The sequence below is a fragment of the Hemitrygon akajei genome, chromosome 10, assembly GCF_048418815.1.
Source record: "Hemitrygon akajei chromosome 10, sHemAka1.3, whole genome shotgun sequence".
In the NCBI taxonomy this organism is placed as follows: Eukaryota; Metazoa; Chordata; class Chondrichthyes; order Myliobatiformes; family Dasyatidae; genus Hemitrygon; species Hemitrygon akajei.
In genome coordinates, this window is record NC_133133.1 from 165,284,390 (window position 1) to 165,309,565 (window position 25,176).

General features: G+C 39.3%; 1 protein-coding gene across 9 annotated transcripts in view; it reads right to left on the bottom strand.

Annotated features, from left to right (window-relative positions):
• Positions 1-25,176, bottom strand: part of ppfia2 (PTPRF interacting protein alpha 2) — a 334,142-nt gene that overhangs the window by 182,975 nt on the left and 125,991 nt on the right. For all 9 annotated transcript variants that reach the window (XM_073059619.1, XM_073059615.1, XM_073059617.1 and 6 more), the window contains exons 2-3: positions 6,532-6,633; positions 5,128-5,292 (exon numbers count right to left, since the gene is read on the bottom strand). In XM_073059619.1, the coding sequence (XP_072915720.1) occupies positions 5,128-5,292; positions 6,532-6,633 (267 nt within the window). The remainder of the gene's footprint in view (positions 1-5,127; positions 5,293-6,531; positions 6,634-25,176) is intronic.

Genomic DNA, 25,176 nt, shown 5'->3' on the forward strand with positions numbered 1-25,176 from the left:
CAGTCTATCCCAAAAACAAAGGTGGACACCAATTCCATAAATAGTTTTAACAGAAATTCAAACAAGTACTTGAAGATGAGGTATCTGCAGTGTTAAGGATAAAAGTGGACATGTGGTGCCAAACACAACTGGTCTTTCAAATTGTTAGCAAAGGTATGATAAGCTAAATGATGCAATAAATTTTTATACAATACTATGTCAACTTAAATTTCACAAGTTTGACTCAAAAATAAAACTAAATGGAATATCTAGAAAAATTCAGCAAGAAATACTTTGAACAACAATATCAACTGGGCTTTCTGTAAGAAGTGAGTTTATTCTAAACAAATGATAGAAGCAGAATTGTGAAAATTGGCCGTGTGTCAGTAACATAGAAATACCCCTCTACCAGAAGGAAAGAATTTGGCATCATGCATTTGGAATATGAATGCTCTGTACATGCCATGAAAGAAAATTCATCCAAGCATAAAGCAGGATGTAGCTTTAACTTTTGATATGCACAGAAAGTGCTGAAACTCAAAGTTGCCCTTTTAAATAGCATCAAAAATTGATATTCTGCAAACTTTATTCATTCTACAAGTTGTTACTTCACTACGGATTGAACATCACTTTACTAATATGACTTTGTACTTTATTTTCTATAACATTTGCAAGATATGTGCAAAATAATGTATAGTTTTCGCAGCAAGGTCAATGTCATTTTGCTCTTTGAGAAATCAACATGTAATTCTTTTGATTCTTTGTGGAATAGATCATCTTCCACAACCAGGCTTCTGAAGCAAAATTCAGTAGTGTGACAGAATTTGAAAACTGCAGATAATCTTATCTTTGAAGAACCTTACCAATTTTTAGCCCATTACAGTCCAACAACCTGGTACACTGGATAAATAATCAATTGTTGCATACATAAACACAAGAGATTCTGCAGATGTCATAAATCTTGAGCAACACCCATAAAATTTTGAAGGAATTCAGCAAGTCAAGCAGACTTTGAGGAGAAAGACTTGGGCTCTGGCAGTATGGAGGAGCATTTCAACTGACATTTCAGGGTGAGACCCTTGCTTAGGACTGGAAAGCACAAAGATGTTGCATATTACCCCCCAGCAATTAACATGAAAATTATTCTCCACAACTCAGCATACTGTAATCTCTTGATCCAAATGCCTCTCTTATCCTTGCTCACAATTAAGCTCAGAGATGAACACTGATTTGATATACGTATTTGTATAGGATCACATATAAAAACTAGCACCAGGGATAGTTTAATAATAAAGCATTAACCAATGGAATGTACTGTAAAAGGCTACCTATTTGAGGAGAGATGATGACTGCAGTTTATGACATCAAGAGCATATCTAGGTTTCCAGGTAAAACTGAAGTTTAAGCACAATCCATAAATAAATAAATAAATCTAGTGCAAGGAGTAATCCTTGACACAAAGGAAGATCATTATGGATAGTGGAAAGCTATTATTCTAACTTTATGATATTGCTATAGTACTCCCTAGAGGAAGCAAGCTTCTCTAAACATCAACTGCTTTACTAATGAAAATCTTTCCTGCTTCGAATAAGATGTAGACTACATTCAAGCATGGGATGTCATGTATCAGAAAACGTTCATACCTCATAAACATCAAGCAGTGATCATTTATAAAAGGACAATGACAACATGGTAGTTTTCAATCAAGTTGTACACAAAAAAGAGATAAATTCTTCATCACAGTTATGTCTGAAATGTAAAATGAGATAAGTTATCTGATCATTCATATAGTCCATTTGACTGGGACAGCTAATTAAGCTCAAATAATGGTGATTTTACTTTTTGGATTCATGGCAATTAGGGCTTAAGTGGCCAGTCACATTCCATTCAAGCCAGCAACAAAAGGAAACTTCCATCCCATTGATATGGATCAATACGAACTAGAAATAAGAACTATGTGGTCTAAAACTTGCTGAGTGCCTTCCAAAGACAACAATATGATGTTCTCATTATGAACTTGTAGTTAAAAACTTCAGGAGCACTCAAATCCAAGATTGCACAATGCACTGAAGATCACATGTCCAGAATTGTGACTTTGGGAAGTTGAATTGGGAATTGGGAAGTTGAATGTAACAGAAGGCCATAGGGAAGGGTCACTAATGCCTCAAGTTCATAGTAGCAGCAGAACAGATCACAAGGACCCAATCAAAGCATGTATATGGGAGCAAAGTTATTCATGTTGTAGAATATCGAAAATTCTGTTGGTGTCTGGAGGGATTGCAGTGTGGAGGAAGAGAAGTGAGGTAGAGTTAGTTGCTGGACATTGAAGACCTAATTAGAGGCTGCAATTATGGAGAAAAGTGGTGATGTTGGGTCAATTATCAAGCATTTTTGGAAAAGGTAGTGTACATTGTTGGGGAATCTCAGTACTTCAAAGTTTACATAATGCTACTCCGATTTGGGTTCTACTAGAAGTGCCTGGTTGAATGTTCAGAGTAGCTTTGAAACTCTACATTACAGTCAACTCTGTAAACTATCTAGTCCAGATATATATCCCTAAAAGAGTGCAGCACTCAAATTTCAGGACACCCCCACCACACTGGTCTTTTGTCTGATACAGGTTTAATAAATATTAATAATTTTTGTATTTTTATTTGGCACATTTGGTGACCTAGTGGTATTTTGATCTTGTAATTTCAAATATTAAACTATTAGAAGTTTACTGAAAACTAAGTTAATCTTTCCAATGCCCCTACAGCACACCGGGGACAGCTATTTTACAAGGCAATACACACAGAACACACAGAAATCGCAAATTCTTAGCATTTCACATGAAGTACGATGCAAAATTGAAACAATGCCATCAGTGTTAAAGTGTATAATGTCTCAAAGAAAGCAGAAACTTCCATTTGTATAGCTTGTTATTCTCATTTCAAGGAACAACAGTATTTCAACACTAAATTACATTTGCAATCAAAATTCATTGAAAATACACACTACAAATTATTTGAAGATAATTTTGGTTCTTGCACATTAAGTTTTTTTCAGTATTTTATAACACATGATTAGCCAAATGCTGCCTTCAGAGGGAAAAGTTTCATTCCAGAATCTGCAAAATGACTACTGAGGCCATATGGATTCTCTGCATCAAGTAGATGGGAGGGATAGGGACAGGAAGGTGGAAGGTGGGTAGTTTGGCATGTGGTGGTGCACTCCTTTCACCACTTATTAAGCTTTTGCATGGTTTTCAGAAATAACTTAGATGCTCCTTCTCCACTTTGAATTTAAAAATGAGACAAATGCCTGAGTGGGTTAGGTCAAATCCAATATATTAATCCAATATCACTGCATCAGGAAATCCAGAGATTTTGATAAATTGAGAGGCTTTCAGAAGTAATACGCCTGAAAAGTGAGTGCAATGACACTAACTTTTGCCCCGTGTTTCCATTTATAAATACAAAATATTTTAATAAAGTTTATTTAGAGTTAAGAGATACAACTTCATCATTTGAGGCAACTAAATAAGCAATAAGAATATTACAACAAATTAGCAATGAAGTTTATGGTGCAGAATCAGAAGGGAATAAGTCAGTGGGTAGGGAGTTGATGATGGGTTCTGAATAAAATGGCTGCGGTCTCCTCAGTATCAAGTTGGAGAGATATTTCCAACATACCTCTCTGCAACTGCATTCTTGACTTCCTGACCAACAAACTGCAAACAATAAGGATAAGCAGCAACACCTCTGCTCAGTTGTTTTCAACACTTGTGACCACAAGGCTACATTTTCATTCTCCTACTATTTTTCCTATGCACTCATGACTAAGTGGCCAGATTCTGCTCCAACTAGAGAGCTTAGTAACAAGGTGCTATGACAACAACCTTTCCCCTCAATGTCAGCAAAACAAAGAAATTACCTTGACTTCAGCAAGGGGGTAGTGCACCTGTCTGTATCAACAGTGCTAACAAAGAAAGTGTTCAGAGCTTCATGGTCTTAGGACTGAGCACCACCAACAGCCTCTCCAGGTACAATCACATCGACACCACAGCTAAGGAAGCTCAGTAATGCCTCTGCTTCTTCACAAAGCATGTGTCCATTGATCCTTATCAACTTTTATCAATGCACCACAGAAGCATCCTATCTGGATGCATTACAGCTTGACTGCCCTTGATCACAAGAAATTGCAGAGAGTTTTAAACACAGTTCAGCACACCATGAAAACCAGCCTTCCCTCCGTGGACTCTGCCTATACTTCTCACTGCCTCAGTAAAGCAGTCTGCATAATTAAAAACCTCACCAACCCGGGATGTTCTTTTCTCCCATCTTCAATCCAGCAGAATATACAAAGGCCTGAAAGCACATACAACAGGCTCAAGGACAAGTTCTATCCCACTGCTGAATGGCTTCCTAGTAAGATAAGATGGACCCTTGACCTCACAATCTACCTTGTTATGACCTTGCATCTTATTGTGTACCTGCACTGCACTTCCTCTGCAACTCTTACAGTTTATTCTGCATTCAGTTATTGTTTTACCTTGTTCTACCTCAGTGCACTGTGTAATGAATTGATCTTTATTAATGGTATAAAAGACAAGCTTTTCATTGTACTTCGGCAATAATAAACCAAGCCTGCTCATTCCTACAACTGTTGGACATGTTAAAACAATTCTATTTTTATCCTTTTTAACTCATGAAACTGGAAACTATGATGCAGTAACAATCATTGGAACATGATTTAGATGCAAGTTCTCATTTAATGACTAGAGGCATTATTTCTTTTTTTTGATGACATGCACAGTGGGATATTTTTGGTTGTCCAGAGACTTTAATGCATGCACTATGCACAGAGCTTAATAATCCTTGTTCAAGTGCATAACAAATTTAAGACTCTAACACAAATTCTAATGCTAATTTTAACACAAAGCAACATACGTACTTAAACAGCATAAAAACATACTGTAATTTAATAAACAATGGTAAGCACTAGCAACAACATTAAATATTTCCCACTTGACAGGTAGATCATTTTTAATGAGATAAAGAAATGCAAAATAATGATTCCATGATTTCTTGAAATGTGATCTGTACGAGTGTCACTTTCCTGTTGGTTGTGATGGCCCACAATTTTTCTCCTGTGTAAGCTACTTACCTTCTCATCTAAAGCTTTATGATGTTCAAAAAGTGACTTTAGTGCCTTCAGAACCTCAACTTCACTGGAAACTCCTGAAGGAGACTGTGCCTGCCTTTTTACTACTGTCATTCTCAGTGATCGTTCGTGTCTTGACACAAGACATTCCAAATGTTCCAACAAAAGCTGAAAGATACAGTAAAATATTAGATTTGCTCTGTTCTTTATTTGATAGCCATAATTGATTTTGATCCTAAGTACACTTATAAGTACCCTTAATAACACTAGGTTCATATTTATTTTTGCCTCTTCCATCTTAGATATTTTTCCAATCATTTTATAATTTTACTGTCAATTCTTTAAATAATTTGGTATTTGCATGAAATGTTATTTTTCTCTATTCCATAAATAGTGGGGATGGTAAACAAAACAAAATAGTCCCTTGTTAAACACCTTCCTTAAAAACATGCATATTCCACTTGAACATTGTCTTTTGTCTACACCTCTCAAACTGTTTTGCTTCACATTTTTAAAGCTCCACTAACTGCATATGCAGTATCAATACTGCCAAAAGTTTCAAATATGGGATTTCACCAAATTAACTGATACATCCTCTCTAAAATTCTGGTGGAGTTCTATACCTGGTGAAGAATCTAAGAGACTACTAACAGTTATATCGGAACTTCTGCTAACTCTCTGTAAAGGAATTAAAGAGATGGGACAAATGGACATAGAGAACTGAAAGGTGAGTTCAGAATTGGTGGTGGAAACGGACAGAATCAAAGGCTGGGTTGTCAACTAGTCAAGGACAACTAAGTCTTGCAGTTGGTTGCTTTTAAATTCAACTTTATGGGAGCAGTGCCAGCAGGAAATAGGTGCTTCTTGTTCACTCTATCAAGGAAGTCAGCAGGTCAATTAGCACTCAGGGAACTGGCAATACGTGGTGAATGTATGTACCAGAGAGTTCAAAAATAGATTGTAAGAAAATGGCAAACAGCTAGAAATATTGTGCAATAAAAGTCTGCCAAGATTAGGTGAAATGTGTGGATATGAAGATGACAAGTGTCACAATTTAAGCAAAGGAAAATGACAGAACTTGTAGGTGAATGAAACAAGGAGGAAAAAAAAAATCCTCTATAATGCTGCTACAGTGTAACCTAGATCATCAGACTAATAATCTGGTTTGGACTAACCATGGACTATAAATTAGCCACAAGTCCTAGAGTAAAGTACAAGGATCAGTTCACTTTGTTGTCTATCCTGCTGATATGTTGGTCTAACAAAGAGAAACCTCAGCTTTGAATGAAAGAACAGCAAAAATATATTTGAACCTGTATGAATAAATATCGCTGAAACTGCAGGTTTGCATTTCTTCCCAAATAATTAACAATAACAATATCTCAGTTACATGCTTAGATAGCTTACTCTTGTGTTATTTCTCTCAGCTTTGAGTTCAGAAATTTCCTCTTCTTTTTCCAACAGTTGTTCTCTGCATACATTTAGTTCTTTTGTCAATGCAGCAAACTCCTGTTAAAAAAAGAAAAATTTAGAATATTAATACATGGCTTAATTTTGTGAGCATAATATATAAAATAATATCTAAAATTTCTATTATGGGTAATACATAGGAAAATTATTAAAAATACTAAACTTATTACTTAAGTAATTTAATGAACTGCAACGTAAAATTTAAGCAAGCTGTCTTTTATGTTTAGACCACTTTTATACTGCTTTTATAAAATAAGTGGCCTACACACAAAGGAGAAGCTTGCTTAAATTTTATGTTGCAGTTCATTTTAACAGTAGTGTTTCATCAGTGACAGTTACAGTGTTTACTGATAATTTCATTTGGCCTTCATGTACATCCTCAGCTTCATAGGCTGTTTATTTACATTGTTTTTCCACATCTTCTTCTTCACATGGTTCCAAGAATTGTTCTTGCAGAAGGATGAGTTTGCATGAATGGAAAAAGGCTTGATGACTTGCTTTGGCCGGTGCTGAGAGGCCCTCCAGACTTGCTCTAACAGCAAGAATTCTGTCTTAAAATGACATTAGTTTGTAAGACACTAACGCTTTCCTGCTTCTGGCACTACACCTTGAGGCCCATGGCATTTTTGTTGTGCAGGAGCCACCGTTCATTTTTGTTAAAAAATCCTAGACTCAAAGCAAAATATTCCAAAGAAATTAATTACCAGAAGTTTTATACTCAAGCTGTTGAATAAAAGCTTGCAACAGTAGAAAATTCCATACCTTGTTTGCTGATTATTGTTTCCAATAATTATTGAACAATATTAAGAACAGGTGAAATAGATCCTCGTATCATTCAATTTAGGAAAAGGGTTTCTGAACTAGTGAATACCAGTTTTCAAGCTATTTGAATTGAATTCCTGCACAAACAACATTTGACTGTGAGGTAGAATTTGTGCCCTAAGATATCATAACCTGAAGTTCACCTAATCAATGATTATGTTTTATAATAACACCTTCTTCTTCTTCCCTAAAATTAGAGTTCATGTAGGGCATAGACCTTTTGAAGGAATGTACCCTTATATCACTTTTTCATATTACTAAAGGCCAGTTTGGAAAACTGTAACTAACCAGATAGGTTAACTGTGATAGTCATTGTAATATTAATATTAAATATAGTACTTATTCTCCATCTATCCTTGACTTCAGAAATTGTTTTATAACCCAAAATTTAAAGATACACAAAAATTCAGCATTTTATCCCTTCAAACCTACAACAATTTCCAGTACTGTGTACAAAATAAATGCAACCATTTAGTGAAGTATCAACCACTAACAGGAAAAGGTTGCTATATTGCAAATATTGTTAGAATAAATAACAATTTTTCAAACTCGGAGATGTCATGCTCTTCACCAGTGAAAAGGACCTTGGCAATTGTGGGGATGACTTACGCAGACTGAAACACTTGAGTGTATAGACATTAAGAAAGAGAATGTACTGGAGCTGTTGAAAGGTATTAAGTTAGATATGTCGCTGGGACTGGACAAGATGTATCCCAGGCTACTGTGGGAAGCGAGGAAGAAGATTTCTGAGCCTCTGGCGATGATCTTATCAATAGGAATAGGAGAAGTATCAGAGGATTGGAAGTTTGCAAATGTTGTTCCCTTGTTCAAGAAAGGGAGTAGAAATAACTCAGGAAATTACAGACTAGTAAGTCTTACTTCAGTGGTGGGCAAGTTGTTGGAGAAGATCCTGAGAGGCAGGATTTATAAGCATTTGGAAAGACATAATTTGATTAGGGATAGTCAGCATGGCTTTGTCAAGGGCAGTCGCACCTTACAAGCCTAATTGAATTTTTTGACGATGTAACGAAGTACATTGATGAAGGTAAAGCAGTGGATGTAGTGTATATCTATATCAGTAAAGCATTTGATAAGACTCCCCATGCCAGGCTCATTCAGAAAGTGATGAGGCATGGGATCCAAGGAGAGCTTGCTTTGTGGATCTAGAACTGGCTTGCCCACAGTAGGCAAAGGGTGGTTGTAGATGGTTCATATTCTGCATGGAGGATGGTGACAAGTGATGTTCCACAAGGGTCTGATCTGGGACCCCTCCTCTTGATGATTTTTATAAATGACCTGGATGAAGAAGTAGAAAGGTGGGTTAGTAAGTTTGAAGATGACACAAAAGTTGGGAATGTTGTGGATAATCTGGAGGGTTGTCAAAAGTTACAGCTGGACATCGTGGAGATCAGTGAGATCTTAGGATCTCTGTCCACAGGACACTCAAAGCTGCTGCGCAGGTTGACAGTGCTGTTAAGAAGGTGTATGGTGTGATGGCCTCCATCAACCATGGTATTCAGTTCAAGAGCCATAAGATAATGTTAGAGCTATACAAGACCTTAGACCCCACTTGGAGTACTGTGTTTAGTTCTGATTATCTCACTACAGTAAGGATATGGATACTGTAGAGAGAGTGCAGAGGAGATTTATAAGGAGAACATGAATTATGAGAATAGATTGAGTGAACTTGGCCTTTTCTCCTTAGAGCGATGGAGGATGAGAGGTGACCTGATAGAGGTGTATAAGGGAGAGATAGCTAGGTTCTTGATTAAAGCAGAGATAGATAGGTTCTTGATTAGCAGGGCATCAAAGGGTATGTTGTTGGCCGAATCAAAGGAGGTGATTAAACAGCGTGTAGGAGGAAGATTGAAAATCTGGCAGAGTGGTGCCACAACAACAACCTCGCTCAACGTCAGTCAGACTAAGGAGCTGATTATTGACCTGAAGAAGAGGGAACTGGAGTTTCATGAGCCAGTCCTCATCGGAGGGTCAGATGTGGATAGGGCCAGCAACTTAAAATTTCTTGGTGTTATCATTTCTGAGGACCTGTCCGGGCCCAGCACGAACTAAGTGCAATTAGAAAGAAAGTACAGTAGTGCTTCTACTTTCTTAGAAGTTTGCAAAGATTTGGCATGACATCTAAAACTTCTACGAACTTCTATAGATGTGTGGTGGGGAGTGTAGTGACTGGTTGCATCACAGCCTGGTATAGAAACACTAATGCCCTTGAATGGAAAATCCTACAAAAAGTAGTGGATGAGGGCTCCTGATGAAGGGTTTCGGCCCAAAACGTCGTCACTACCTCCTCCCATAGATGCTGTCTGGCCTGCTGAGTTCTGCCAGCATTTTGTGTTTTTAATTCAATAAGCCTGTGTTTAGCCCATACCCATCCAAACATGAATTATCCATGTACTTGTCCAAATATTGAAACTGTTCTTGCCTCTACCACTTTCTCGCATAAGGAATAGCTCATTCCATAAACTCACCAACCTGCCTGTGGAAAATCTTACCCTTTAAATCTTTCCTCTTACACTTTAAACCTCTCCTATCTAGTTTAAGACTCATCAAATTGGGAAAAAGGCTGTGACTATCAATTTTATCTATGCTGCTCAAATTTTCTATACGTCTATACGGTCACCACTCAACTCCTTTGCACTCCATGGAAAACAGTATGAACTTATCAAACCTCTCCTTACAATTCAAGTCTTCCAGGCTAATTTTTGTGAATCTTTTCTGTCTACTCACTATTACATCCTCCTAATAGCATGGTGACCAGAACTGCAGACATACTCTTACTGTGTTCTATCCAATGATTCATACAAATGTAATACAATGTCCCAAACTTGATTGACAAAGCCAAGCATACAAAGCATCTCTTTCAGCACTATGTTTACCTATATTGTCAATTTCAAGGAACTATGTACTTGTACCCCAAAGCGCTGTTAGTTAATAATGCCTCCCAAGGCCCTGGCACTTACTTAATGTCCCAAAGTACATACTGTAACTAAATTTTTTAAATTTAAACCATGTGAATAAATCGAAATAAGCTATAGAACTGAGCTAAAGTTGTTGCAGCAAAAGAAACACCACCTGAGTTGCCAAATTTGGTCTCATTTACAAATTGTGAAGTGCTGCAAGTGTAAGTCATATTTGTAATTGGCAGCTCACAGATAAAAGAATAAAAAATGCTATGCTGTTGTAATGCTACAACAATTTAAAAGGATATTCGGTCAAGAATAGTTATAATTGTAGAAGTAAGATGATCATGTCTAACACTTATGGAAATAAGTTTCCTAAAATGGAAGTGAAAATTTATTTTTAACAAGCACAGAAGTGAAGCAGCATCCACTTTTCCATAACCATGTTATGTCAAATGGATATCCATAAACTGGATTACTCCCAGGACCTTGCTGCAGCATGGCAAGGTTTATATGTAGAGACCTCTATATATCATACAAAATACATTATGCCAGTGATGAATTGCACAGGACTTACAGTCTAAAGTATTCTAAAGAATTAAGGGAAGCAATTTCACATTAAAAAAATCTTCCAAAGCTACCGAAATGCTGCTCTCTGACCAAATTTCTCCCCACATTATTGTAACATGATTTTTGTTTCTGTACTGGCCATAATTAGCAGTTATTCCCCCAGTCATCTTGGACCCCACCACACTGCTGGATCTGGGACAGGATGTTGGAAGGGTGGGTCTGGACCTGTGCAACCCCCTACTCAGCTAAAATCTATTCACGCACACACTGTTCCTTTCTGAGGAGTGGGGTACCCCACTAACTGACTGAAAAGAACCATCATCATCCTATGGGATGGATAGCCAGAAGAAGAGAAGAATTAGCAGTTAGGTAGAACAGTACAGCGCAGTAAAGGCCCTTGGCCTACAATGTTGTGCCAACCCTTTAACCTACTCCAAGACCAATATAACCCTTCTCTCCCACATAACCCTCATTTTTCTTTCACCCATAAGAGTTTCTTAAATATCCCTAATGTATCTGCCTCTACAACCATCCCTGGCCAGAGCATAATCACACAGCTATCTACTACCTTCTGTGTAAAAATTCTACCTCTGACATCTGTACCCTGAGAAAAAGTCCCCAGCTATCCATTCTATCCATGCTTCTTATCATCTTATGCACCTCTGTTAAGTCAGCTCTCGTCTTCTTTTGCACCAAAGAGAAAAGCCTTAGTTCACTCAACCTATCCTCAAAGACATGCTCTCTAATCCAGGCAGCATCCTGGTAAATCTCCTCTGTACCCTCTCAAAAGCATTCACATACTTTCTATGATGAGTCAACTAGAATTGAATTCGATATTCCAAGTGTTGTCTAGCCAGAGTTTTAGAGAGCTGCAACATTATCTCGAGGTTCTTAAACTCAATCCTCTGACTAATCCCTGACAAAACACTACACACTTTCTTATCCAGTCTGTCAACTTACAATGCACTGCAACTTTGAGGGACTGATGCATGTGAATCCCAATACCCTTTTGTTCCTACACACTGTTAAGAATCCTGCCATTAACCCTGTATTCTGCTTTCAAGTTCAACCTTTCAAAGTGTATCACTTCAAGCTTTCTCGGATTGAACTCCATCTACCACTTCTCGGTACAGCTCAGCATCCTATCAATATCCCTTTTTAGTCAATGACAATGTTCTAAACTTTCCACAACACCACCAACCTTAGTGTCATCTGTAAATTTATTAACCCAACCTTCCACTTTCTCAGCCAAGTGATTCATAAAAATTACAAAGAATAGTGCACCAGAACTGATCCTTTCAGAACATCACTAGTCACCAACCTACAGACAAAATATGCTCCATCTACTATCACCTGCTACCTTCTGTGGGCAAGCCAATTCTGAATCCACACAATCAAGTTTCTCTGGATTCCATGCCTCCTGATTCTCTGAATGAGCCCACCACAGGGAAAGTTGATAAATGCCTTACTAAACTGCATATACACCACATCCACTAGTCTGCCTTCATCAATATGTTGTGTCAATTCCTAAAAGAATTCAATCAGGCTTGTAATGTACAACCTACTCCTCACAAAGCCATATTGACGATCTCTAATCAGACTATGCTTCTCCAAATGCTTATACATCATATCTCTAAGGATCCTATCCAAATTGATTGACAGATGGCCAACTCCGATCATAGTCCTGACAAAATCAGGGGCAGGAATGGCTACTTCAAGTGCCAGGCTTTAGATGTTTCAGAAAGGACAGGGAGGGAGGCAAAAGAGGTGGAGGTGTGACACTGTTGATCAGCGATAGTGTCATTGCTGCAGAAAAGGAGGAAGTCACGGAGGGGTTGTCTACAGAGTCTCTGTGGGTGGAAGTTAGAAATAGGTAGGGGTCAATAACTCTACTGGGTGTTTTTTATAGACCACCCAATTGTAACAGGGACATTGAGGAGCAGATAGGGAGACAGATTCTGGAAAGGTGTAATAATAACAGGGTTGTTGTGGTGGGAGATTTTAATTTCCCCAATATTGATTGGCATCTCCCTAGAGTGAGGGGTTTAGATGGAGTGGAGTTTGTTAGGTGTGTTCAGGAAGGTTTCTTGACACAATATGTAGATAAGCCTACAAGAGGAAAGGCTGTACTTGATCTGGTATTGGGAAATGAACCTGGTCAGGTGTCAGGTCTCTCAGTGGGAGAGCATTTTGGAGATAGTGATCACAATTCTCTCTCCTTTACCATAGCATTGGAGAGGGATAGGAACAGACAAGTTAGGGAAATGTTTAATTGGAGTAAGGGGGAATATGAGGCCATCAGGCAGGAACTTAGAAGTATAAATTGGAAACAAATGCCCTCAGGGAAACATATGGAAGAAATGTGGCAAATGTTCAGGGGATATTTGTGTGGGGTTCTGCATAGGTACATTCCAATGAGACAGGGAAACGATAGTAATGTGCAGGAACCGTGGTGTACAAAGGCTGAATCTAGTCAAGAAGAAAAGAAGAGCTTACAAAAGGATCAAAAAATAGGTAATGATAGAGATCTAGAAGCTTATAAGGCTAGCAGGAAGGAGCTTAAGAATGAAATTAGGAGAGACAGAAAGGGCGATGAGAAGGCCTTGGCAGACAGGATTAAGGAAAACCCCAAGGCATTCTATAAGTATGTGAACAGCAAGAGGATAAGACATGAGAGAATAGGACTAATCAAGTGTGACACTGGAAAAGTGTGTATGGAACCAGAGGAGATAGCAGAGGTACTTAATGAATACTTTGCTTCAGTATTCACTACGGAAAAGGATCTTGGTGATTATAGTGATGACTTGCCGCGGACTGGAAAGTTTGAGCAGGTAGATATTAAAGAAGAGGATGTGCTGGAGCTTTTGGAAAGCATCAAGTTAGATAAGTCACTGGGATCGGACAGGATGTCCCCAGGCTACTATGGGAAGTGAGGGAGGAGATTGCTGAGCTTCTGGCAATGATCTTTGCATCATCAATGAGGATGGGAGATGTTCCAGAGGATTGGAGGGTTGCAGATGTTGTTCCCTTATTCAAGAAAAGGAGTAGAGATAGCCCAGGAAATTATAGGCCAGTGAGTCTTACTTCAGCGGTAGGTAAGTTGATGGAGAAGATCCTGAGTGGCAGGATTTATGAACATTTGGAGATGCATAATATATTTAGGAATAGTCAGCATGGCTTTGTGAAATGCATGTCATGCCTTAAGAGCCTGATTGAATTTTTTGAGAATGTGACTAAACACATTGATGAAGATAGAACCGTAGATGTCGTGTATATTGATTTCAGTAAGGCATTTGATAAGGTACCCCATGCAAGGCTTATTGAGAAAGTAAGGACATTGCTTTGTGGATCTAAAACTGGCCTGCCCATAGAAGGCAAAGAGTGGTTATAGATGGGTCATATTCTGCATGGAGGTCAGTGACCAGTGGAGTGCCTCAGGGATCCGTTCTGGGACCCCTTCTCTTCGTGATTTTTATAAATGATCTGGATGAGGAAGTGGAGGGATGGGTTAGTAAATTTGCTGATGAGACAAAGGTTGAGGGTGTTATAGATAGTGTGGAGGGCTGTCAGAGGCTACAGCGGGAAATTGATAGGATGGAAAACTGGGCTGAGAAGTGGGAGATGGAGTTCAACCCAGATAAGTGTGAGGTGGTTCATTTTGGTAGGTCAAAAATGATGGCAGAATACAGCATTAATGGTAAGACTCTTGGCAGTGTGGAGGATCAGAGGAATCTTGGACACTCAAAGCTACTACACAGGTTGACTCTGTGGTTAAGAAGGCATATGGTGCACTGGCCTTCATCTACCATGGGATGGAGTTTAAGAGCCAAGAGGTAATGTTGCAGCTATATAGGACCCTGGTCAGATCCCACTTGGAGTACTGCTCTCAGTTCTGGTCACCTTACAGGAAGGTTGTGGAAACCATTGAAAGGGTGCAGAGGAGATTTACAAGGATGTTGCCTGGATTGGGGAGCATGCCTTATGAGAATAGGTTGAGTGGACTCGGCCTTTTCTCCTTGGAGTGACGGAGAATGAGAGGTGTACAAGTTAATGAGAGGCATTGATCTTGTGGACGTGTGGACAGTCACAGGCTTTTTCCAAGGGCTGAAATGGCTAGCACGAGAGGACATAGCTTTAAGGTGTTAGGAAGTAGGTACAGAGGAGATGTCAGGGTAAGTTTTTTACGCAGAGAGTGTTGAGTGCATGGAATGGGCTGCCGGCGACGGTGGTGGAAGCGGGAACAATAGGGTGTTTTAGGAGACTCCTGGATAGGTACATGGAGCTTAGAAAAATAGAAGCCTATGGTTAAGCCTAGGTAGATCTAAGGTAAGGACATGTTCGGCACAGCTTTGTGGGCTGAAGGGCTGTATTGTGCTGTAGGTTTTCAATGTTTTTCTATGTTTTTCTAAAATCAGTTGTAAATTTCTTCCATTATTTTTATATGAGAAACTACAGGATCTCACATGGTTTGTACATATTGGCTATGTGGTGACAAAGGCACAACTGCGCCTTTTTTACCTCAGACAGTTGAAGAAGTTTGGCATGAGTCTCCAAATCCTAAGGACTTTCTACAGCAGCACAATTGAAAGCATCTTGACTGGCTGCATCACTGTTGGCATGGAAACTGTACTTCCCTAAATCGCAGAGCATCGTGCGGACAGCCCAGCCACCTGTTGATGTGAACTTCCCAATATTCAGGACATTTACAAAGACAAGCATGTAAAAAATGATTTAAAGGATCACTGGGGACCCGAGTCACCCCAACCACAAACTGTTCCAGCTGTTACCATCCAGAAAACGGTACCGCAGCATAAAAGCCAGGACCAACAGGCTCCAGGACAGCTTCTTCCACCAGGCCATCAGACTGATTAATTCATGCTGATACAATTGTATTTGCATGTTATATTGACTGCCCTGTTTTACATATTATTTATTATGAATTACTAGAAATTGCATTTTGCCTATTTAGACAGAGACATAAAGATTTTTACTCCTCATGTATATCAAGGATGTAAGTAATGAAGTCAATTCAATTCAATGTATGAGATTTCTTAATTTCATTGAATTTGTAAATTCTGAAAACACAAGCCCAGATAATATAATCAGGGTAAGAAAGCAGTCTTTGATCCAATTTTTCCTGCTTTGCTTCCACTGCATGGCAGCATGGTAGTAACATAGGGAATTTGAACAACAAAATCAATTTGATTAGGAGTAAGACAAAAGAAGGAAAATGAATTGAATTGGGGTGTATTTATAGTTATTTTATTTTGTGATAGAGTGCGGAGTAGGTCCTTCTGGTCCTTTGAGCCTTGCCACCCCAGAAATCCCACAACCCCGATTAATCTAAACCTAATTATGGAACTAATTACAATGCCCAGTGAACCTACCTGATACATCTTTGGACTGTGGGAGGAAACTGGAGCACCTGGAGAAAACCCACACTTTGTCATGGACCACCACTCAGAAGAAAGAAATTATTAGGAGATATGCATCCTAATACTGTCTTATATCATGCCTGATAAAGTTTTTAAACTTATAATCAAGAGTACTATTGACTGTTACTTCACATCGCATTACAGCTTTATTACCATTTCTTTTAGGAATTCTACAAAAAGGGTCTGTGCCCTCAATAGGCATTGGCATTTTTCTTGCAAGATTTATTAAATTTTAGGAGTTTTAGATCTCCTGGCTGTAACTTGTTTTATGTCTTTGATTCAACTGTAAAGTTTTGCCAATTAGATCGCCTTTGCTAGTGACATAACAAAATCAAATAGAAAGAAAGATTTGTATTGATAAAATCTTTTCACATTCCTTTTAGAACATGCCAATGATCCAACAAGGTAATTTTTTAAGTTTACTCAGAGATATAAACTGTCATCTAACTGCTGAACAGAGCCTACTCCTCCCATTTGGATAAGCAGGGAAGCACTGTGAGGATCATGTTTTTTGATTTCTCAAGAGCCTTCAATACCATACAGCCCTCATTGCTAGAGGGAAAGCTCCATTAAAAAAAGGCTGGCACTTCTATTGTATCCTGGATAATGGACTACCTGACTGGCAGAACACAGTTTGTGTGGCTCATAGCTGTATGCCAGACATGGCTACAAGCAGCACTGGGGCCCCACAGAGACTGTATTAACTCCCTTCCTGTTTACCCTGTATACCTTGGACTGTAGATGCAACACTGAGTCATGTCATCTGCAGAAATTCTCCAATGACTCAGCAATAGTTGGGTGTATAAAGGGAGGATGGGAGGACGAATACAGGGCCCTGGTGGAGGACTTTGTCAAATGGTGCAAGCTGAATCACTTGCAGCTGAAATCAGTATGACAAAGGAGATGGTGATGAACTTCAAGAAGACTACAGTGAGGATGTGGATGTGGTGAGGACCTACAAATACCTGGGGGTGCACCTGAATGACAGTTTTGAGTGGAGCACCAACGCAGAGGCTATGTACAAGAAAGGCCAGAGTCAATTCTTCTTTCTGAGGGGGCTGAGGTCCTTGGAGCATGCAGATCTCTCCTTCACATGTTCTACTAGTCTGTTGTCACCAGTACAATCTTCTATTCATTGCTGTACTGTGGGCAATGGCATCAACATGGGTGATGCCAACAGGCTCAATAAACTGATTAGAAAAGCTGGGTCTGTTGTAGGAATCAAACTGGACACACTGGAGGCTGTGGTACAACAAAGGACCCTACGGAAAATCCTGGCAAATCTGGACAATTCTTCTCACCCTTTGCATGCCACCTTAGCTGAACAGAGGAGAACTTTTAGTAATAGGCCAAGACAACTGTGCTGCTCCAAAGAGCATAATATGAGGTCATTTTTACCCTCTGCTATCAGGCTCTATAATGAGTCAACCTATCTGGGGAAGTAAATACCCCCCCCACCCCCGTTAGACTGTTTGAGGTAAGCAGTTTTTTACTCCTTCTTACTTCTCATCTAATATTAGTATATCTGTGCACTTGCAATGCTACTGTGACACTGTAATTTACTTTTGGATCAATAGAGTATCTATCTATCTAAACTATGAAACATCATAGCCAAATTGCACATATATGATTCTATGTTATTTTAAGAGATGTGGCCCAGTAAGAAGCCCTACTGGCCTACTGGCCCAAAGAGCCTGCACTGCTCAATTAGACAAGTGACTAATTAGCCTACTAACCCATACACCTTCAGAATGTGGGACGAAACTGAACAAAACTTACGCAGTCACAGGAGAAACCTACAAACTCTTTACAGAGAGTAGAAGAATTGAACATGGGTTGCTGGTGCTGTAATAGAATTAGGCTAAGTGCTATGATACCATGCCGCCCAATGCTGATCCTGAAAATGACAAAGTTCACAGGTCCAGATAATTTATTGTTATTATGTTGTGATATCGATGAATAAGGGCTTGGATGCAAAAAATAATTCCCCAGCAAAAGCAACACTGCAGTTTGACTTCTTTGGTTTCTTGCCAGAGGATTGTATTCCTTCATTCCTCAGCACTAAAGTTTCCCAGGTTGATCAGTCTGAACACCTTTCGTATATGGACTGGGGCTTTATCCAAGGCTGGAAAAGAAGTCTTCCTTGTCTATGTCCTTACCTGAAGCTTTGAGGGTTGGCACCCATTCACTGATAGCCTTAGAGTGTTGTGTCAATGTTAGAATTAAACAGAGTCAAAAGCAGTTGTTTAATTCCACAAGACAAGCCACTAAGATGCTGGACTAGCTTACTCTTAATTACAAAATGCACTCTCTCCTGTTTTGCCTTCCGGAAGATGGCATACTCACTACCTTGTACTTTAAACTCGATATATCCTGCTTGTTGTGTCACACTCAGCATGGTGGTGTTGATGTTAGAATCTGAGTAAGAAAGCAGATTTGCTGTCAGTATTATGCAAGAGGGAGGCTAGTTGTTTCTTGACAATTCTAGTCCCCCCATGGATAATGACGATGCATTGGTCAGTTTTCACTACTTGTTGTAGTGCTTTCCTATCTGCCACAGTGCAGTGATGCAGCATGTTAGGATGCTCTCTGCTGTTCATGTATTGATGTGCATCACCCAGCTCCTCAGAAAGTAAAGGTGATAGCGTGCTTTCCTGATTGTGTAGGATGTTTTCTGGGACCATGAGAGGTTGTGTGAAATGTACACTCCCAGAAGTTTAAAACTTCTTGGAGTTTCCACTGCTGCACCATCATTGTAAAGAGGCATGTGAGTGGTCTGAGTTCTCCTAAAGTCGATAACCATCTCGTTTGTCTTGTTGACACTGAAAAAGAGGTCACTTGCCACCACATCATCCACATCTGAGAAGGATTTACCAAAAATGACCGTATTCAAGAAAGGAGACAAATCTGATAGTTGTAGCTGAAATCAGCATTTCCCTACTTTCTGCAACAAGGAAAAGCATCCCCAGAGTCCTTCTGAATCACTTCTTCCAGTGGTGTAAGAGTAGTATCTCTCCAAATCCCTTGTCTGGATTTTTTTTCACCCAGACAGTGGACATAATATCACTGCACAAGAACTTCAAGAAAAATTCAATAAGCAGCATCAGCCACTAAAAATGATCTTTTCCAATGTCACATAAGCTCCAGTAGAGACTGGAGTACTGTACAAGACTGTGACATTACCCCACTTTTCTTAAGTTTATCACTGTCATGCTGTACCTCAGATTAAAAAAAACTCCCCACATGAGTGGAAATAAACTTTAGAAACTATTCAACTCACATCAACTATACCTCAGAACTAAGATCACCCAAATCTCAATAGTGAAGCTGCAGCACACAGACAATGCTTGTCTTCATATGTTTGGACGCCAAATTCCAAGCCTTTATCAGTTTGTTCAGTAAGACAAACAGGAGAATGGAACTTGTACCCAACAATCTACAAGATAAAAGCATCCCCATAGTATCACACTGCCATCTAACATCACAGTGAGATTTTGGAAAATATGTGGACTACTAAGCATACCTTGGTACCACTTCTCAGCAAAGGCAGTTATTGAAGATGAAATTCACTGCTTCTTTCAATGCACCAAGTTCAAGGTCATTGTCATTCAACCATACACATGTATCAGCTAAATGAAACAACATTCCTCTGGAATCAAGGTGCAAAACATAATACATATATCACATACAGCACATAAAATATTAACACAATATTAATAGATAAAAAAATCTTTAAGGTTTACAAGTTGACATGAATTGCATATATGACATATAGTGAAATATACAATAGTATAATCATAGAATACTACAGCACAGAAACAGACCTTTCAGCCCATCTATGACATGCCAAACTATTAGTCTGCTTAGTCCCATCAGCTGCACCAAGACCATAACCCCCCATATCCCTCCTATCCAAATTTCTTTTAAATGTTAGAAATGAACTCACATCTACCACTTTTGCTGGCAGCTCATTCCACACTCTCACTCAGAGAGAAGTTCCCCCTCATGTTCCTCTTAAACATTTCACTTTTCACACTTAATCTATGACATCTTGTTCTAGTCTCACACAATCTCAGTGGTAAAAAGACTGCCTATATTTACTCTGTCTATGCCTCTCACAATTTTGTATACCTCTATTAAATCTCACCTCATTCTCCTACACTCTAGGGAATGAAGTCTTAACCTATTCAACCTTTCCTTGCAACTCAGGTCTTCAAGTCCTGGCAAAATCCTTGTAAACTTTCTTTGTACTCTTTCTATCTTATTTAGATCTTATCTGTAGGTATGTGACCAAAACTGGACACAATACCTCAAATTGCAGGCCTTTCTAACATCTTATATAACTTCAACATAACATCCCAACTCCTGTACTAATAGTTTGATTTTTGAAGACCAATGTGTCAAAAGCTCTATTGACACACTGGTCTTCAAGCACACCCTACCTACCTGTGATGCCACTTGCAAGGAATTATGAATCTGTGTTTCCAGATCCCTCTGTTTTATTGCACTCCTCAGTGCCTACCACTCACCATTTAAATTCTATCCTGGTTTGAACTCCCAAGTGCAACACCTCATACTTGCTTATATAACGTTACTAGCGCTGTAATAAGTATTGTGTACTGGGAGGTAGCAGGGTGTTCAGAAGTCTCACAAGCTATTGCCTAGTCTTAGAGCTCTTGTGCTTATATTGTACTGCGATACCTTCTCCCTGACGATAAGAGGTCAAAGAGATTGTAGGATGGATGGAAGGGATACATGACATTGCTGAGGGCTGTACAAATGCAGCTATTCTGAAAAATGTCCTGGATGGGGTGGTGGGGGGGGGGGGGGAGAGACACCGACGATTCTCTCAGCAATCCTCACAATTCATTTCAAGATCATACAGTCAGATGCCTTACCAGTCCCAAACCAGATGGCAATACAGCTGATTGGGATCTCGATGGTGCTCTGATACAATGTGGTGAGAATGGGGCAGAGAGCCTTACTCACCTCAGTTTCCTCAAGAAGTGGAGGCACTTTTGTGCTTTCATGATTAAGTATCGAGGGACCAGGTGAAACCATCCATCATGTTCACTCCAAGAATCTTGGTGCTCCTGACTTTCTTCACGAAGGAGCCATTAATATGCAGTAGGGAATGGTCAGCCTGTAGCTTCCTGAAGTCCATAATCGTCTCTTTCGTTTTGTCCACACTGAGACTCAAGTTGAGTCATTGGTCAATTAAAGGGTATTTGAAGATCATTAACAAAATAGATTTTGCAATTGCTAGAAATCCTAAGCAACACACACAATATACTAGAGGAACTCATTAAGTCTGACAGGCATCTATGGGGGGGCATTTTGGACTGAGACCCTTCATCAGCACTGGAAAGGAAGGGAGGGGAGAGGAAGAGTACAAGCTAGCAAGTGGCAGCTAGTAGGTTGATAGATGAAGATCAATGTCTCAGAACTGGCACAGAACTCAAGTCCTGCTGGGCACCAGTGATCCTTGCACTCCTAATTAATTCTGAGACTTAGACTATCTAAAGAAGATATCCAAAAGTACTGGAAAATGCCATAAATCCTCCAAGTTCACCAGAAGGGCTAACAATTATTTTTAATGTTTCATTAACACTAAGATTGCAAGCATAGACCTGCAAGTTACACTCAGACAGCTATGGTGGACAATCGTTTGCATGTCTAACAGTAGATACTGTATCTTACTCTCCATTACAAACTCTGTCATGGGAAAGAGGGAAAGATTCAAGTATATGCTCAAGGACTCCTCACAGAATGCAATATCCTAAACTAAATGGAGTCTCTGGAACATGACCACTGAAGGTAAAAGTATATTCAGGATGGTTTTGAGAACAATATCATGCATCAGAAGCCATGGGTAAATGGCAAAAGCATCACCTCACCTCACAAACTACCCATTTGCTTGCCTGCGAGGTAATTACTGCCCTCTCTGTGGGAGAGTCTGCAGTTATGCCATGGACCACCTCAAAACCCACAAAACCAGGCTGCAGACAAATTATCCTCAATCCCTTGGGACTTCAATGAATGTGGTGGTTAGGACTTGCAATCCAAAGACTGTAACTGATGAACTAGACATTAGAAACTAAATTCTCCATAGCACAGGTAGAATTTGAATCACTTAAATCAAAAATAAAGGAAAGTTATCAGTAATCATGAAACATTAATACTAATCAAAGAATGTTATCTGTTTAATGTGACTCTAGACTCATGTGGTTTGACATTTATTTTCTCTCCGAAATTAGCCCTGTAAGTCACTAGAGATGAGCAAGAAATAAAGTCCTTGCGAGTGCTGCTCACATCCTGTGAATGATTTTAAACAGTACCTTGTGTCAGTTTTCACTGCATGGTGTAGAAGTGATAATAAGCTATTGCTAAGGAAATTGTACAGGAAAAAAAAGGCAGAACACAAAGTGCTCTCATGATGGTCAAACATAGAATGGAGATGAAACAAAGAATCACAGAAGAAAGCTAAATGGATGGAAATACATCTTGGTAGAAATAAAGTGTAGCTAATCTAAAATTGAAACTTCTATATTAGCATTCCAAACCAAATCATCCTTTGTTAATGTGCATGCCTTTATTTATTTGATATGTAGTTGTATAGACACAACAAATTGGTGATGAGTATGAACCTGAATACAAACTGCACCGACAAATACGAGATGACAGGACTCAGAGGAAAGAAGCAAGACACCGAGAAGAAAAAGGGAACCAGTACAGAGAAGTCAGTTACGGATGCTAGCACAGTAATGCATGAGTGACAATGCACAGTACAATGAGAGATCCACAACTAGCAAAGCTAAGGTGAAAATAACATGATGATGGCCTTAGTCAGGAAAGTTGATGAATTTGATAGTGCTGATGAAGACTGGGATTTGTACATCAAGAGTGTTGAACTGTAATGACGTGGATGAGGGAAAGAAAGCTTCCACACTTCTTAGCTTAATGAGTGCTAAAACATACAGTCACTTACACAACTTCTCCTGAAAAGCCAGCAAGCAAGATGTTCAATGAAATCGTTGAAGTTTTACGAAGTCACTTCCAACAGGTTTCAATAGGTACATTTAATGTCAGTGAAATGTATAAAATATACATCCTGAAATCCTTTTTCTTCGCAAACATCCACAAAAACAGAGGAGTGCCCCAAAGAATAAATGAGCTAAATGTTAGAACTCCAACCCCCCCCCCAACTCTCCATCCCATGCATAAGCAGCAGCAAAGCAATGAACCCCTCCCCCACCAGCAAAAAGCATCAGTACCCCCCACCGAGCACTCAAGCGTGCAGCAAAGCATCAATAAAGACACAGACTTGCAGTACCCCAAAGACTAATTGTTCTGCCAGTAATTTGACATACCACAGGCTCTCTCTCTCTCTCCTTATTAAGGGACAAAGAGGTGTCCCCATTTCACTTAAGACCAAAACCGCTAGTAGTAGCTGAGAAATTTATATTTCACAAAAGGAACCAGTCAAAGGATGAAAATATTTCTGAATACATTGCAGAACTGCACAAACTTTCCCATTGTATGACTTTGGAGATGGTCTTTCTGATGCATTTAGGGACAGGCTTGTATGTGGCATACATAGTCAGAGCATTCAAAAACAGCTACAGTACTGTCAGAAAGAGACCTAACCTTAGAACAGGCATTCACCATTGCAATATCAATGGAGACAGCAGCAAAGGATGTATCAGAACTACAGATAAAGAGTTTAGAACAAGAAATACACAAAATGTCTCTGGTTGGTGCAAAAAGCCAAAATTGTTATCGATGTGGCAAATCCTCCCATGATGCTAATGACTGGTGGTTCAAAGAAAAAGTTTGAAGAAAGTGTCACAAACTAGACCACATAGAGAGAGTGTGAAAGTCATACAAAAAGATCAAACAAATGCATAAAGTGACTGAAAGTGAACTGAATCAGACAACAGAGTCTGACAAAGGTGAGCTGTCATGTCTAGAACTGCATAGCATAACTGAAGCAGATCACAAAATCATATGGATCACAACAGATGTTTCTGTTGTAAAATTGAAAATTGGAGCTAGATCCAGGGTCAGTTTTGTCTATAATTTCAGAAGCTGATTACAACAGACCATTTTTAAAGCTACCATTAGAAAAGACTTCGGTGATGCTAAAGACCAAAACAGGCAAAAAGATGTGTTCCAAAGGCAAACTGAAAGTGAATGTGATGTACAGAGGTAAAACACATTAGCAGGAGCTTTATGTGTTGAAAAGTGAAAGGCCAGCTCTTTTTGGACATGGATGGTTGAGAAAAATTCAACTAGACTGGCACACAGTCAAAGCTCTCAATATGTCAACAGGCAATTGCAGCCCAAATGGTAGCAACCAGAAGTTGTCATAGCTGCTTCATGTGTTTGAGAAGGACACTGGTAAACACAAGGGCATAAAGTGCCTCCAGTGCCTTATGTACTATGTCTGAAAGAGGATGCTGAACTTCAGAGCTCGGGGGTGTCTGGTATTCTTTCCAAGGTCCATTGGAGTGATTGGGCCAAACCCATTGTCCCAATGATTAAGAAAGGGAAGACCAGAGCTTTTCATATATGTTGGGACTTCAAAGTGAGTATCAACCCTGTGCAGTGTACTGTGCAGTATTCCCTACTGTGAATATAAGACTTCCAAAGATGGACTTATCACAAGTGTATCTGCAAATGGAGATTGAAGAGTCAAGCAGGAATTTCCTCACAATCAACACTCACAATAGACTATTCCAGTACATCATCTCGTCTTTGGTGTCTCATCAGCCCAGCAATTTGGCAAAGAGTAATGGACTAAATGCTCCAAGATATCTCAGGAACACAATGTCACC